At 35.7% G+C, this 16,375-nt stretch overlaps 1 protein-coding gene across 5 annotated transcripts in view; it reads right to left on the bottom strand.

The window, feature by feature from the left end:
• LOC121738369 (protein nervous wreck) overlaps nt 1-16,375 on the bottom strand; it is a 45,818-nt gene that overhangs the window by 13,110 nt on the left and 16,333 nt on the right. For all 5 annotated transcript variants that reach the window (XM_042130363.1, XM_042130364.1, XM_042130365.1 and 2 more), the window contains one exon: nt 12,194-12,338. In XM_042130363.1, the coding sequence (XP_041986297.1) occupies nt 12,194-12,338 (145 nt within the window). The remainder of the gene's footprint in view (nt 1-12,193; nt 12,339-16,375) is intronic.

The raw sequence follows: 16,375 nt of genomic DNA, 5'->3' as shown, positions 1-16,375 counted from the left end.
TAAAAACACGAAAACAATTCGAACGATTAAGCCATAGAGCACGGACGTAAAAGTGCCATATAGAATTAAAATAAATACAGTTACGTCAAATTTAGTTCTCGGTCCTAATAATGGGGGCGCTGAGTCCGCTTCAAATGGCACAAAAAAAAAGAAGGTATCATAGATCCAGCGTACTTGTATAATGGAGATCAGTGTGTCGCGGTTAATCTTAGCGACACGAGTAATATTTGACACGTCATCCTCAGGGATCTCATGGTTAATTGTTTTTGTAATCTGTGTAAATACCTTGTTTTCAGATTTTCGCTCCGGGATCCCGTTAATTTCGACGTTATTTTCTCGTGTGCTTTGTTCCATACTACACAACCTATCGGACAGGTCACTTACAGTAGACATCAAGGCCGCATTTTCCGATTGTAGATTTTTTATTATGGTTGATTTCTGTTCCCAATCTTTTTTAAGATTTTCAAAGGATTTATTGAAAAAGGAGAATGACTCGTGGAAGGTTGATAGCTGCTGGTTAATATTAATCAATTCTTTTGTGACTAGTTCACGCATAGCCAGCCCCGGATCTAGGGGAGGGCAAGCCGGGGTCTGTGCCCCGGGCGGCAAATTCAGGGGGCGGCAAAATTCATACTTCACGGACCAATGGACAACTCATCATTGACCACGTAATAAAATATATAATAGCACAAGTACAGCAATTTCATGGCCATATCAACTTGACCGATACCCTGCGCGCTGACTGCGGAGTGAGACGTGCTGCACGTACATTTATTATTCGCGAGGCGCGTAGGCATAGTTCAAAATACGCACCCGGCACTCGCACGCTTTTAAACCCCTACCCTGTTAATTATATTATATATCCTACATAACATTGATAGCTGAAATTATATTATGAATGATAAAGGTGAAAATAAACATAAGTAGGTAGGGGGGGGGGGGGCATGGGGGTATATAAGGGGGGGGAAGTCCTGGGGGTCCGGACCCCCACTTTACTATCCATCTTACTTGTCCAATCGACAATACGAGTATATATTGTATTTTTTTTCTATTTACAATATAATAAAAATTTTTTTACTGTGGAGCGTGTCCGTAGGCAGAGTAGGTATTTAGGCTGCTGCAGAACCCTTCATGGGCGAGTCCAACTCGCACTTGGCCGCTTTTTTACGTTAGGGACCATGTAATTATTATGGAGCCGAATATTAACAGCGGTTTGATAGAGCTTGATGCACTAAGAGTTATATATTGTATGTTTTGGGCTCACCGAATCTATTATTTTCCGGGCCACTATCTTGTTCACAATCACTAAGAGTCACAGTCACTTTCTGTATTCCAGTTTAAAGCACTTTATCACTCGTAGATACTTTAGATAACATTATCACGCAAACTTTGAGTATTAAAGTATAAATTGAAACTGAAGTTAAAACTTAAATCGATGTTTAACTATTTTTAATTCAATAATAAACGCGTAGCTGATCTTGCCGTGGCGACTGGCGACCTCTATCGTTTATGTAAACTAAGTAACATCACATACTCCATATTTCGTTTTTGGACAACAGCCAACTCTAAGCTATATTGTTACTGCGTAAATACTCTTAAAAGAGCCTTTAATTATATTCCAAAATTGTGCTAGCTTTGTCTTTTTTTAAACTTGTAATAATCACTGTGTACTCGTAAGCTAATAAGCTTGTTAGCAAAATTTTATTTTAGCTTTTTTTTTTGAAAGTAAAGGATTACCTACATCGTAAGGTTGCAGTTTAAGCTTAGGATCGATTACTTCGGCATCTAAGGATTAGAATTTAGAACTAAAAAATACTACTTGTAAAGAACGTACGTAGGTACCTAGCTACTACCTATAGTTTAAGCGATAAATTGAAAATGGCGAAATGTATCTTATAAGGCTCTTAAAGATACGTGCGATAGCATACCTATTAGGTCCGGAATGACGTACTAAAAATGCCGCGCGGAGGCCTATTTTCAGCATTAAATTAAAATTATAAATAATAGAGCTAGAATTCCGGAAGTCGGGAGTTTCTTTATGGAAATTTCCTCCTCATTAAAAACCCTTTTTTAAAATTTTCTTAAGTGTTCATAGTTTCGGAGCTATGAACAAAAAACGTAATAAGTACCTTTTTAGGGTTCCGTAGCCAAATGGCAAAAAACGGAACCCTTATAGATACGTCATGTCTGTTAGTCTGTCTGTCTGTCTGTCTGTCCGTCCGTATGTCACAGCTACTTGTCTCCGAAACTATAAGAGCTATACTATTGAAACTGGGTAAGTAGATGTAGTCTGTGAACCGCATTAAGATTTTGATACAAAAATGGAAAAATTATTAAAAAATTTTAGAGGTACGTACAACTGAAACAAAAAAAAATGTTTTCATCTAAGCTATGCGTGTGGGGTATCTATGGATAGGTCTTAAAAATCATATTGAGGTTTCCTATATCATTTTTTTCTAACCTGAATAGTTTGCGAGAGAGACTATTCCAAAGTGGTAAAATGTGTGTCCCTCCCACCGTCTAATTTCTAAAGTATGATAAGTCTAAAAAAATATATGATATACATTACTATAAAAACTACCAACGAAAATTCGTTTGAACGAAATCTAGCAAGTATTTTTTTTATACGTCATAAATGGTAAACCTTAAATTAACTTTCATTAAATCAACTGAAACATAAAAATTTATCAAAAACCTTTTAATTTCATAAAACATTAACCTTATTGTTGCTGCGGAACCCTTCATGAGCGGCTCCAGCTCGCACTTGACCGGTTTTTTGCAACTTAATTTGTTTATAACTTTTGCAATTTTTTGTGCGCTACTACACTTCCGATACATTTTTCTAGACATCATTCCGGATCTAATGAGCTATCGCTCGTATTTTTAAGAGCCTTATAACTTTAACTAAATAAAAGTAAGAAAACTGGGTTTTCAAGCCACGTTGCCCAGCAAAAACACTGGAGATAGCTATTAAAAAGTAATTCTTATGTAAGGACTAAAAATAGCACGGAAGCTTCGTATCTTAAAAGGGTTTTCCCTAGGCTGTCCCTAGTCCATACTATTAACGCTTCGCTGGCTTATAGTCTTATAATAAAGTAGACATTATTCTTATGGTCAATAAGCACAAGCTTAATTTATCTATTACTATCATGAAAGATATCATTTTATTATAGACCAACGTCAAGAAAACTTTTGAAATTAATCTTTAAGTAATAACTCTGAGTTAAGTTTAATCGTTACTAACAAAATATTTTCTATCGTACCTTTGCTATTTGGTCAGGTAATCAAAGGCTTCTATTTAAATAGAATTATTTTCAGATAATTTCAAGTTATCTTATGTCTGGGCTTGACATAACCCGACCAAATTACAAATAGACAGGGTGGTATTAAGGGCTCAAACACCCTGGACCCTGGTATCAAGGGCGATTGGAAGCGATTTTCGTATGCCTATTGCCTGGCCATTTAGCCGAAACTTATTCGTTTTCGCTTCGTTATAGAATCGGCGATCAAAATGTATGGAATTGACATTAGACGAGTCCTCAGGACGAGTCGAACGTCAACGTCATATTAACGAACGCTTACGTCAATTCCATACATTTTCGTCGGCGATTCTATAACGAAGCGAAAACGAAAAGATTTTGGCTCACCTGACTGGTCTAGCGATAATTTTATCCAAATTTTACATTTGATCGAATTCCAAAAAGAAAGTAAGAACATAGAACATTTTCTTAATTGACTACTGTATCTAATGGAAAATCTTGCAATATCAGAGGACATAATATGAGTTACAGCTACAAGCAAATTTATGTAACGATTCATTTAAATAGCGGCGTGCTGTGATTCACATAAAGCCTAAAGGTACAACTGCTTGTTTTTCGCGGTGTAGCCATCAAACAACTTCAACTTGCGTTTGTATCGATACAAACGAGCGTAAAAAAACGTCGTGTGGAAGGGCCCTTACTGCCACATGAATGCCTTTGCATTAATTACACCTGTTTTTCTTGCGACCGTTGCGTCAAACTCGTAGCTCTGTCCCACGGTAAAACTAATTTTTTTAAACGTTATTTTTGTGCCAACGATTTCGTGCAATCTGCTGCAGCGGTAAGAACATTAATTTCAGAAACAGTTCAATTTCGTTTCAACCATTTTTCAGAAATGACATGACTGATTTGGCTATGAATAATTTTCCGTTCTTTCTATTAATCATTGTGCGAGTTGGATGGGAAGGAAAAAGTACAACTCGAAACGTATCTTCTCGCGTAGTATCTAGGTTTAAAATAAGAAATAATTAACATTTTACAACATCATCATAATTCAGCCTACTTATATGTCTATTTTTTTTTGATCGGGCTTATCGGCCACTGTATCTCCTGTGTCGCCAGGATCGACAGCGGTATCCAACCACGAAAACCCTTTGATATGATCTCAGGGAGCCCGAGGGACATGCTAAACTGTCTTGGCCTATATGTCTAGACTCTAGCTTTACATATTATGTTTGATTTAAAATATTTTTCACGTTCTTAAAGCCTCTATACCTACTTATGCAAAAAAACAATTTGAAAACTGAAATTGTTAGTTCCTTTCTTCATCAATTAATGTTTTTAATCATGGTCTGAACGAGAGGAGTCTCATAAAAATGTTATTACCTACTTTACTTTACTTAACTTATTATAGGACCTCCCAGTTAAGACCAAAAGTGCTGTCGCGAGTTTCGCTGCCGCATAGCGCGATTTGGCTCATACAACTTGATATTATAAAAATGGACCAAGTGCGTGACGGACTCGCGTACGAAGGGTTCCGTACTGTAAGGCTATTTACACACACGCCGCGGCGGTGCCGCTCCATTAATCATCCTTGTGTTTCTATTTGCCCTTAGTGTCTAAACACACTAGGCCAAAGTTACGCGGCGTAAATTCCGCATGACTACGTCCGCAATGTCAAACGCATACAAAATACGGACGGAACGCGACAGAATATAATGCAATGTATTTTAAATCATCGGTATTTAAAATATATACATTGGGGGCATAATCATGCGGAATTTACGCCGCGTAACTTCGGACTAGCGTATTTAGACACTTACACACGGCGCCGCAGCGGCGGCGGCGATTCTTTGCCGCGGCGCCGAAGAACGCTGCCGCTGCGGCGCCGTGTGTAAACACGCTAATAGAGCAATAATAGGCCAAAAATTGTGTTTTCTGTATGTGCGCCCCCGATATCGCCCTTTGACTAAGAAAATCTGACACTTCATTGTCAATCGCGGTTTTAAGGGTCCGTATACGAAATTTTGCCGATTTCGCTGATTTAACAGACGTGATTTAACAGTTAAAATACAGTATTTCTATAAGTTTTAATGCACAACATGTAAGATCATTTCAATTATAGTCTAATGTTGGAGCTAGATTTTTTTAAAAGTATTTTTAAATAACCCAACTCAAACCCGCGACGGTTTTGTGATTTTTGCTGTAAAAGGTTTAAAATATCACCTGTTTATGGATTGTATTGACGTTTTAACGGTATGAAAAAAAAACAATGTACTGTTGAGAAAGTCGTCTATACAATGTTGGAATTACTTTTTACCACTTTAATATGAAATAGTTGAGTAAAAAAATATGTAACTCGGCAAAATTTTAGAGAAAATGGGCAAAGAATTGCTGTTAATTGCGGCAACTTGGAGCTGTAATTCATAAAAAGAAAACGACAGAAATAATCTATAGATAAAATTCTATCCAATTCGAGAAATGAAAAAAAAAATGTTCCAAAAAACACGATTATATATAATATATATTACTCGCCGCAAGGCTGCCTTGCGGCGAGTAATATAATGTGAGATTTAGATTGTTTTGAATCGTGTTTTTTGGCACAATTTGTTTTTTTTTCTTTTTTCTCGAATTGGATAGAATTTTATCTATAAATTATTTCTGTCGTTTTCTTTTTATGAATTACAGCTCCAAGTTGCCGAAATTAACCGCAATTGTTTGCCATAAAATTTACATGTGCCCGCAATTCTGTAGCGTCAGAATTCGTTTATCGTGCGGGAACCGTAATTTTTTCCGGGATAAAAAGTATCCTATGGATACATAGGATACAAAATTTGTGTCCCGGGATACCGGGACACAAATTTTCGGTAAAATCGGTTCAGCGCCTTGGGTGTGAAGACGTAAGTCTGTTACCTTTTCTGTTCTGTTACTTCGAGATAAGCAGCCAGACAGACAGACACACTTTCGCATTTATAATATTAGTATGGGTCTAGTGGCCCAGCAAGTAGTAACATCGAATGGAAAGTTACAATGACCAATTAGCGCTCGGGTCATCTGTCAGCGGTGGTGACGTCACAAATGCATTATTGGAGATCCGTGAATGCTGATTGCACCTTATTGTGTTCGGCCAGCGGTCGCCATGATCACTATATTCTCGTTATTACATGCATAATGCAATAGTATATATCTACAAATTGTATATTATGCGGCGGCGTAATCCACTAACCTAACCTAATCTCCCTTACATCATTAATAGATATTAATATTAGGGTTAATTCAGACCACAGCGCAACGCGCAGATGCATTTCAAAATTTGTACTGATTTGACAGATTTCAATTGCCTTAGAAGTCTTGCAAAATTAGGGTTAATTCAGACCGCAGCGCAACGCGTAGATGCATTTCAAAATTTGTACTGATTTGACAGATTTCAATTGCCTTAGAAGTCTTGCAAATATGTCATATCCATACAAATTTAGAAATGCATCTAGATTCTAGGCTTCGCTTTGCGGTCTGCATTGACCCTTAGATATAATCATCGGACGCTACTGCGCTAAAGTGTACTCTGCGGATCTAGGCGGCAGCTTTTTGTCTAGGCGCTAAATAAAAAATGTGCGCACTGTATTTAGAATATTTAAGAATGAAATTGATTCGAACTCATACAAAGTGAAGAATATGAAGCAATATACCTAATATTATATGCTTCATATTCAGTTCACAACAAGAATGCAAAATTCGATATCGCCCTTAGATTAGGAACATCTGACACTTCACACTTCATTGTCAATGGCGGTTTATATAGAAAATGATGCAATATGACAAGTTTTTTGACAGGGGGTCAATGACCGCTACCGTCTCTATTTGCCGAGTACACTGTACACCATAGGTATATTAACTCTATGGTTAGTACACGAATTTTTAACAGCGACCATCTATACTATCTATACTAATATTATAATTCTGCAGAGTTTGTTTGTTTGTTTGTTTGTTTGAACGCGCTAATCTCAGGAAGTACTGGTCCGATTTGAATAATTATTTTACTGTTGGATAGCCCATTTATCGAGGAAGGCTATAGGCTATATTTTATTGCGCCAAGACTAATAGGAGCGAAGAAATAGAGGAAAATGTGGAAAAAACGGGAGAAATTATATGATAGTACTTATTTGAACGCGCTAATCTCAGGAACTACTGGTCCGATTTGAAAAATTCTTCCAGTGTTAGATAGCCTATTTATCGATAAAGGTTATAGGTTATATTTTATCTCACTAAGACTAATAGGAGCTAAGAAGTAGAGGAAAATGTGGAAAAAACGGGAGAAATTATATGATAGTACTTATTTGAACGCGCTAATCTCAGGAACTACTGGTCCGATTTGAAAAATTCTTTCAGTGTTAGATAGCCCATTTATTGAGGAAGGCTATAAGCTATATTTTATCACGCTACGACTAATAAGAGCAAAGAAATAGAGGAAAATGTGGAAAAAACGGAGGGAAATTATTTGAAATTGCTTATTATCTTAAGAACTACTGGAGCAATTGTTATGTTATTTGGCAAATATGAAGAATAGATGACGTGAAGGGACAAAGGCAATTTTTTGCGGAAAAATGTACGGTTGCGTAAAATTCCTAAATTACGCAAGCAAAGCCGCGCGGAACGATATATATAATAAAATCGTAGGAAAGTCAATTCTATACATTGAATATTTTTGTTCAATAAATAATACTTGGGATGTGATTTACTATGCTAACGCGGACGAAGTCGCGGGCAACGGCTAGTACTTATAATATTATAAAGCGGAAGAGTTTGTTAGTTAGTTTGTTTGTTTGTTTGAACGCGCTAATCTCAGGAACTACTGGTCCGATTTGAAAAATTCTTTCAGTGTTAGATAGCCCATTTATCGAGGAAGGCTATAGGCTATATTTTATCACGCTAAGTTTAACAGGAGCGAAGAAATAGAGGAAAGTGCGGAAAAAACGGGGGATAATTATTTGAAAGGGCTTATTTGAACGCGCTAATCTTAGGAACTACTGGTCTGATTTGAAAAAATTTTTCAGTGTTAGACAGCCTATTTATTGGAAAAGGCTACAGGCTATATTTTATCGCGCTAAAATTAATAAAAGCGAAGAAATAGAGAAAAATGTGGAAAAAACGGGAGAATTATTTGAAATGGCTTATTCGAACGCGCTTATCTCATAAAGTACTGGTCCGATTTAAAAAATTGTTTCACTGTTAGATAGCTTATTTATCGAAAAAGGCTATAGGCTATATTTTATTACGCTAAGACTAATGGAAGCGAAGAAATAGAGGAAAATGTGGAAAAAATGGGGGAAATTATTTGACCAGTACTTTATGAGATAAGCGCGTTCGAATAAGCCATTTCAATTAATTCTCCCGTTTTTTCCACATTTTGTACCCCGCATACTATCAGAATTCTGAAGTGTCTGACGTCCGATGACATTTTTCTGATCAGAAATTCGGATCGCGCTCTATTTAAAGCACAAACATGCGCTTAGTTATAATTTTGGACGTGGCAGTAATATCGTGGACGTCCGCGGTAAAGCGATAAGTGATAACAGAGGGAAGTAAAATTTATGGAAATATATTATGTAGACGCTTTTAAATTTCCGTCGACGATAACTTTTTAACGTGCACGTTAGATGACATCACGACGTCTACACTCTTCTGAACAGCACAAAACGTCCGCGGTGCGTAAAATCAAAAGGGCATTTAACGTACCCAAAGTTTTATTGTGGAAGTCGGCGTCCACGATAACGTGACATCCGGAATTATAAAAGCGATCGCTTCGCTCGCCCTGATAAAGTGGAATAAGTGCAAAAAAGTGTATTTAACTGATAAAACAATAATAATAATTATTATTATTAATTATTATTCTTGTTGTAAAACACGAATTTCCACCAAGAAGTTACAGTAACTACTAACTATATTAAATTTCATATTTAATTGTGTTTTAATTTTTGGATAAGGGAAATTGATAAATTGAATAATTCAAATAGAAATAAAGGTATGGCGCCTCTCAACTCGTCAGCAGCTCTCACACAATCTATATGAACTATCTTAAAAGTGTACAATGAGCTGAAAATGTTTTAAAATAGTTTGTTCATTAAAATATTATGTCGAAGTTCCGAGAGTGCATGCGACATGTTATTTGAAAGCCGGTTCCAGTTAAACAACTTTGCCGGACAGTAGGAACAGGAAAAGACAAACAGCGAATAGAGCTCGAAATTAATTTGTAACTTTTGTAATGCCACTGCTAACTATGTATTAGATGGACATTAACATTAACATTCTTCCGTTTTTAGGCTTCCGTACCCAAAGGGTAAAAACGGGACCCTATTACTGAGACTTCGATGTCTATCCGTCTGTCTACAGGCTGTAACTCAAGAACGGTAATAGCTAGAAAGTTGAATTTTTCACAGATTATGTATTTCTGTTGCCGCTATAACAAAAAAATATTAAAAACAAAATAAATTAAATATTTAAGGGGCTCCCATAAACGTGATTTTTCAAACATTTTTACATAGCTCACCAGTCACTGAGCCACAGAGGTCCTCAAAGCTGCTAAGGACTGATTTCAGAAAGACCCCAAATGCAAAAAACTGAATATTGCAATTTGCAACAACAGTTCTTAAAATCAGCTGCATAAAAGGACTGATCACTGATTTCAGAAAGACCCCAAATGCAAAAAAAACTGAATGTTGCAATTTGCAAATCAGTTTAACGGACAAAATATACGTTTTAAAGTCTGTTTAGTTCCCTTCCTGCATTTTGCTAGACAATTTTCGTTTTTCGTGCGAAATTAACGATTGTAGAGCACAGTTGTTAGTCGAATGACTGGTCCGTATTTAAGTGTAGTGTTTCGAGTCTAGAATTTTTTAAAGTTTCAAATTACGTAGTTTGGTTCAAGTTTACCGGTATTTTTAATATAGAGGTATATCTGTTTTAAATAAATATTGGCAGAAACATCAATATACCTACGTTACATTACACTTTACCGTCACGGAAATGGAGATGCGAGCTTTGTACCAATCACAAGAAAATTAATGGATTACCCATGTAATAATTTCATTTGCGTAATTGTAGTGGGAAAATACATACGGTATTTTCGGTTCTATAGTATTAAACAGAATTATTTTATAGGCATATTTCCATCTGGAACTATACTATAATTTACAGGGACAGTGGTCACTTTAGAGAATTAATTTTAAAAATCGAAAAACAAAATAAAATAAAAGCGTATTTTTTATTAGGAAATGAAACAGACACAATTTTTTATGACTTTGTAATTTTATATAAGTTATAATTTTATGCTTTACTACGTATTAAGTACCTAATATTAAAGAAAAAATTTAAGTCTTCCAAAAAAGAAAACCCACAAAAATGATGAAAACAAAATAATAAAGTACGTAATACTTTCAAAAGTTTTCTTTGTCTTAAAAAGTTTGTGTTAAGTCGACAAAATTATCGAAGGCGACGTCATTGATGTTTTTTTGCTCATCCAACTTATTGCCGAAAGCTGGCCAGTGCCTAATATTTTTTTAAAAGAAACTTCAATTTAATGGGGAAAAAGAAAAACAATTTTCATGGCAATATTTACGGGGATTCTTAACATAGATCCTGTGAAAAGTGTGAAAGGATAAACGTTAATACATACTTCCTGTTCTCATAACAATATTTACACAGCGAATAACTGTATAAGGTGTACTCGACTTTGTCTGGCGTATTATAGTCTGTCAAAAAAGTGAAGAAATTAAAAAGTGGCAACATCGTAGTGTCATCCCTTTCAAATCAATCTAAGAAAAAGGGATATTGCCACTTTTAATTTCTTCACTTTTTTGACAGACTATAGATACGACACATGAGACAAAGACAGCGAACCTTGAATAGTTAAGGGACAGCTATCAGAGAGTCGAGCGGTCACACGGTCAAGCGTTCAAGCGGTCAGTTTCTTTGTATTGTATTAAGTGACATAGACATAGTCACACAGGAGGCGTTCTGACTGCGTCAGAATTCCTTCTGTGTGACTGACCGCGCTCGAACGCGTGACCGCTCTCTGTCTGATAGGTCCCTAAACGCTGCATAAATAAAGATAAATAAAGAGAGTGGAAGAAACAGATAATTTTATAATCTGGTTCTTCCACTCTCTGTCTAGTATAGTATAGTTCTATAGAACCTACAAAGCTGTAAATCGGCATGAATGTACATATTAATGATGCCAAAAAAATAGAACATAAATCTTTAAAAAAAAATTATGGTACCTCCCCTACACATGAATCGGGGATGGTTTTTGTTTTCGCATCCACCCCACCGTGTGGGTGCGGTTGCTTCTGGAAATATGAAAAAAATCAGAGAGTAGGAAATATGTTGAATTTAAAAGGAAAATTATCACGGTGAATACTTCATAAATTATTGAGTCGATCAATTAAAAAAAATGTATTCAGCTAAGTATAAAGGAACTTTTCGTTCAAATTCGTTTGAACGTATCTGAGATGATGTTGTTAGTAGTATAAAACACGCTATAAATGTATATTCATCGACTTTAACGGATCCCTATATTGCGCGTGGTCCGACTCGCACTTGGCCGGTTTTTACATTATAATTTAAACAAACCTAACTTACCCACTCCATCTTCTGGATATTGTATCTACATTTCTTTGATTTCAAATCATTTCCCGGCCCTAAAGCCTACATTTACGCAAAAAACATTTTTAAACTGTTACTTACCTGCTTCTTCCACTCATGTCTTTAAATATTTTCATTTGTAAAAGGGTAAATGTGACATTTCCACTACATAATAATTCGGTTTTTCTTATTCCATAAATCTGACTTTGAAAGAACATAATAACTCTTGTCGAGAAGATGACAGATATCCCATCAAGTACGTCCCATATTCTCTCTTACTCTCCCGACTCTCTTACCTTCTTGGCGACGTTGAGCTTGTGCTGCCTCAGGAACTTGGCCTCATCAGCGATCTGCTGCTGGAACACCTCGACCGCGGCCAGCCTGGCCCGCGCCAACTTCTCATTCTCCTCTAGCACGGTGCGCCACACGTTCCACATGTTCCTGGACGAAAACGTTTTTTAGAATGTTTTCTTAGTGGCTCTGCGGGTCCGGGGGGTCCCTAGACGAGCAATTTTATTGCGCAATATCACGTATTGACACGACCGCCTAGGATTGATATTGAACATCGCGCGCCTTCAACCTAATTAGCGTGATTAATACCTACTTAATTATTGATCGTCTAGGGGCCGGCTAATATGGAATTTAGAATATCTTTTAGTTGCCAGCATTTGTTCCACACATGTCAAACAAACGCAAGGTGTTCATTTTATTTTTTTATTTTGTTTTTTATTTCTTTGCATAATATAATTCGTTTATAACACTTTGTAGCATACCACTAATCAATAACAGCAAAATAACTTTGGTATACTACTCATTGCAACAACTTATGACAGTGAATGAAGAATATGAAGACAGTATGACGTAAATGTAATTGGATTTTTGTAAATAGGGTATATTACACTAAGGTCGGAGCAGAGGGCGCTACTAGCACATACAGTAAATAATAGGTACGACCAAAATCCGACATGTTGCCACACTTGATATCAGAATATTGACGGAAACGTTGTCGAACGTCGAATAAATAAAAACAAACACAATCTAGAAAGTCCAAAAGTAGGTTAGGTTAGGTTGGAACTTAGACCACAACACCCAGATATAGGAGCCCCGCGTAGCGGGGCTCCGTCGACTTTCTTTGTAGTAGTTTGTCAAATAAATTGGGGTAGGTTTGTAAACATTTACCAAGATTAAGATAATATTAAGAGGTTGAAGTATTTTCTTACGCGATGGTTAGTAGGTAACTAAAAAGAGTGAAATTATTATTTTTAGCAAAAAATTAAAACTGACTTCCAAGGTAAAAACAATAATAACATCCTTATAATATGAACTAAAAAGTATTAAATTTTTTTTCCTATCTAATAGGAATATGCTTTCAGTTCTTAAAACAACGCCTAAACCCCCAAACTTGTATCTATAAGGAATCCGGAGTTCTCTTAGTATCTTCGGAACCATAGTATACCTTGGTGCAAAATCTTGCGTTTTGGTAGCATATGCTTAGGATGCTTCTCATAAAACCAAAACCACCATATGTTTCCATATAAATTTTGAGGAGTTCCCTCGATTACTCATGGATCCCATCATCAGATCACCATTTTTGTGAAAGTGGGACCAAATTGGAGTGAAACCTAATATAACAAAACAAAAATTTTGAAAATCTGTTTACAAACGGCGGAGTAGTGGTCGAACATACAAAAAAAATATATATCCACAGCCGAATATATTATAACCTCCTCGTTTTTTGGAAGTCGTTTAAAAAACAAAAATCTTTGTTTACTGTCTATGCTGGTGCTCCGTGCTGCCTCTAGCGTGAAATCATTGCAGTGATATTTAAAGGAACTAACGCTGTTTTCATACAAAAACGTCAATTGACAGTTCTCCTTTACCAGCAGCGCCCATTGACATATTCATTTAAAGCCTTGGTGCGCTATATATATTTAAATTGTAATTTTCCATCTTTTTAGTAAAAGATGGCCCCGTGCGAGTTTCTTACGCCGGTTCTTCTCGCCGGGTTAGTTCCCGAACCGGTGGTAGACACCTTAGTATCGACGTTCGGAAATGTTTTTGTAAAAATGTTACTCTGAATAAAAAATATTTTGATTTTGATTTGATTTTAAATATCTTCTTGTAAACAAGTATTAGCGTTAGATCGATTTTACTTAAACATTCCATTGTCTTCTTAACGCGAATAGACGGTATTTGCATAATATAGGCCCAGCGGAGCAGTTTTAAGAGGCATCACCTTGAAAAGACTGAGCACTTACAAAGTGCTAAATCTCACCGAAAAACGAAGTGAAAATAGAATTTCGCCACTTTAACTAATGAAGTAATTAGCTGCTTATTAAAATGTTAAGTTGTAATATAACGCATTTCGCAAGCTTTTTTCTATATTATTAGCTAAAACCGAAACAATTGAAAGTTAAAGCCGCCGTTATGTGATAAATAAGTATTATAAGGGAAATCATTTCTTAAAGAAAAATTCCAATACTTTTTATGAACATTTTTAAACGTATTTAACGATTTTCGGAGAACTGTAAATAATATTAGATTTTTTACCAGGTAATTAATAGGTACGATATTATGATTTTAAACGTACAGTTAATTATTTAGTTTAAAGATAATGTTCAGGTCGTTGTGAAAAGCTTTTTTACACGTAGGATATAAAACTAGGTTAATTAAAGCCACGGCTCTGTACAGAGTACATCCGCCAATTTAAAAACCGAACGCCACTTTAGAATTTGGATGTAGTTTATAGGCTATATCCATCTACAACCACGGTAGGAGTTAGGACGGACGTTTGAGGGATTTATGGAGGACTAGATGATGAACGCAAGTACGTTGCACCAGAATTCGTTTATCGCGCGGCGCGGGAATAGTACATTTTCAGATTATATCAAAGTGTCCTATGTCATTTCCCGGAACTTAAAATATATCCATACCAAGTTTCAGCAAAATCGGTTTAGCAATTTGGGCGTGAAGAGGTAACAGTCAGACATACAAACATACTTTCGTATCTACTGGGTGTAACAAAACTAATAATACGTTAGGGTGTGTAGACAGCTTGGCTTGTAAGTAGGCTTGTGAGTAACTTTTTTTTACTTTTGTATGGGACGATTTATGACGCTTCAGCGCTGCTACTTTCACAGTAAACTCTATATAAGGGACATGTGTCTCTGATACTAGTATAATGTTATAAAGGTACTACAAAAATAAAGTATTTTTGTAGTACCTTAATATGTTTAAGTATGGATTTGCCATAACATAATATGGCTCCGTTCGAAGTCTTTGAAATATTTTATTAAGAACATAAAACAGCCAAATGACTGTAACCACTTTTTAAATAGATTTAAGTATCTTTAATATTCTTTGAGATATTAATTTTAATTTTTAATGCAAAATTATTATAATGTAGAATTTTAAAAAATAATAAATAAAAGGTAAGAGGAAATACCAACCTATACAACTATCAACAAAAAATTGTGAAAAATCGTCTTACTTCTGCTCTCAATTCGGTATTTTCAAACACTATTTCAAAGGTTATATTATTATAGGCTAACGCAAAACCTTGAATACCATACGAACAAGACGCATAAACAGTTTTGCTAGAAGTTCGTTGAAAGCGAAATACCAGTACGTCATGTTATGGTTGCACTTACTAATAAATTCTTAAAAATATATTTTAATTTCATACATTTAATGTTTTCGCTTAGCAAAATGTTAATTTACCGAAATTTCACAGTCGATACTTTAAAGTAGCTTGCCTACAAATAAAAACGCTAGTAAGCAAGGTACTTAGTCAAATTAAATTATTTGAGAGTTTGAGGTTTTGTATGTCAGATGCCCATAATATCTCATAACGATGCGTTATACTAAATTCCACACATTTTTGATATCTAACTCTGCTGCCGAAACTATCGAATCCAATTTGACTAAGTACCCGTATTCCCTAGACACGAGCATAATCCAATTCGTGTCAGATTCATACACATATATAACAGAATACAGATGCCCAAAACTCGAGAATAAAAGCATTTCCAGCGCAGATTTAAGCTCATTTGGAAGCAGTACGAGAATAAAAGACGAAAATTTAGCCTTTGTTTCTGACATTCAAGTAAATAAGTTGTGTGAACAACATTTAGTATCAAATGTTGTTAATATAATATTAAACACTAGCTGTTGATGCCCGCTCCGTTGCGCAGGAATTCGTTTATCACGGGAGAACCGTACTTTTTTCCGGCATAAAAGTCTTTTCCCGGAACTGAAAATATTTCCATACCAAATATCATAAAAAATCGATTCAGCAATTTCAGCGTACAGAGGTAACAGACAGATAGACACACTTTTACATTTATAAATAATATTAGTATGGATCTATGTGTATAATTGTGTATGTATGAGTAGTTTGCATGTAATATCAAATTAACAAAGTTGAATATAATAAAGGAGGAATAAAATACGCCATCATATATTTTCCCTTCAATAAA

This window comes from Aricia agestis, chromosome Z, assembly GCF_905147365.1.
Source record: "Aricia agestis chromosome Z, ilAriAges1.1, whole genome shotgun sequence".
In the NCBI taxonomy this organism is placed as follows: Eukaryota; Metazoa; Arthropoda; class Insecta; order Lepidoptera; family Lycaenidae; genus Aricia; species Aricia agestis.
The sequence above is the reverse complement of the archived record's forward strand: the minus strand, read 5'-3'. Positions and strand labels throughout refer to the sequence as shown.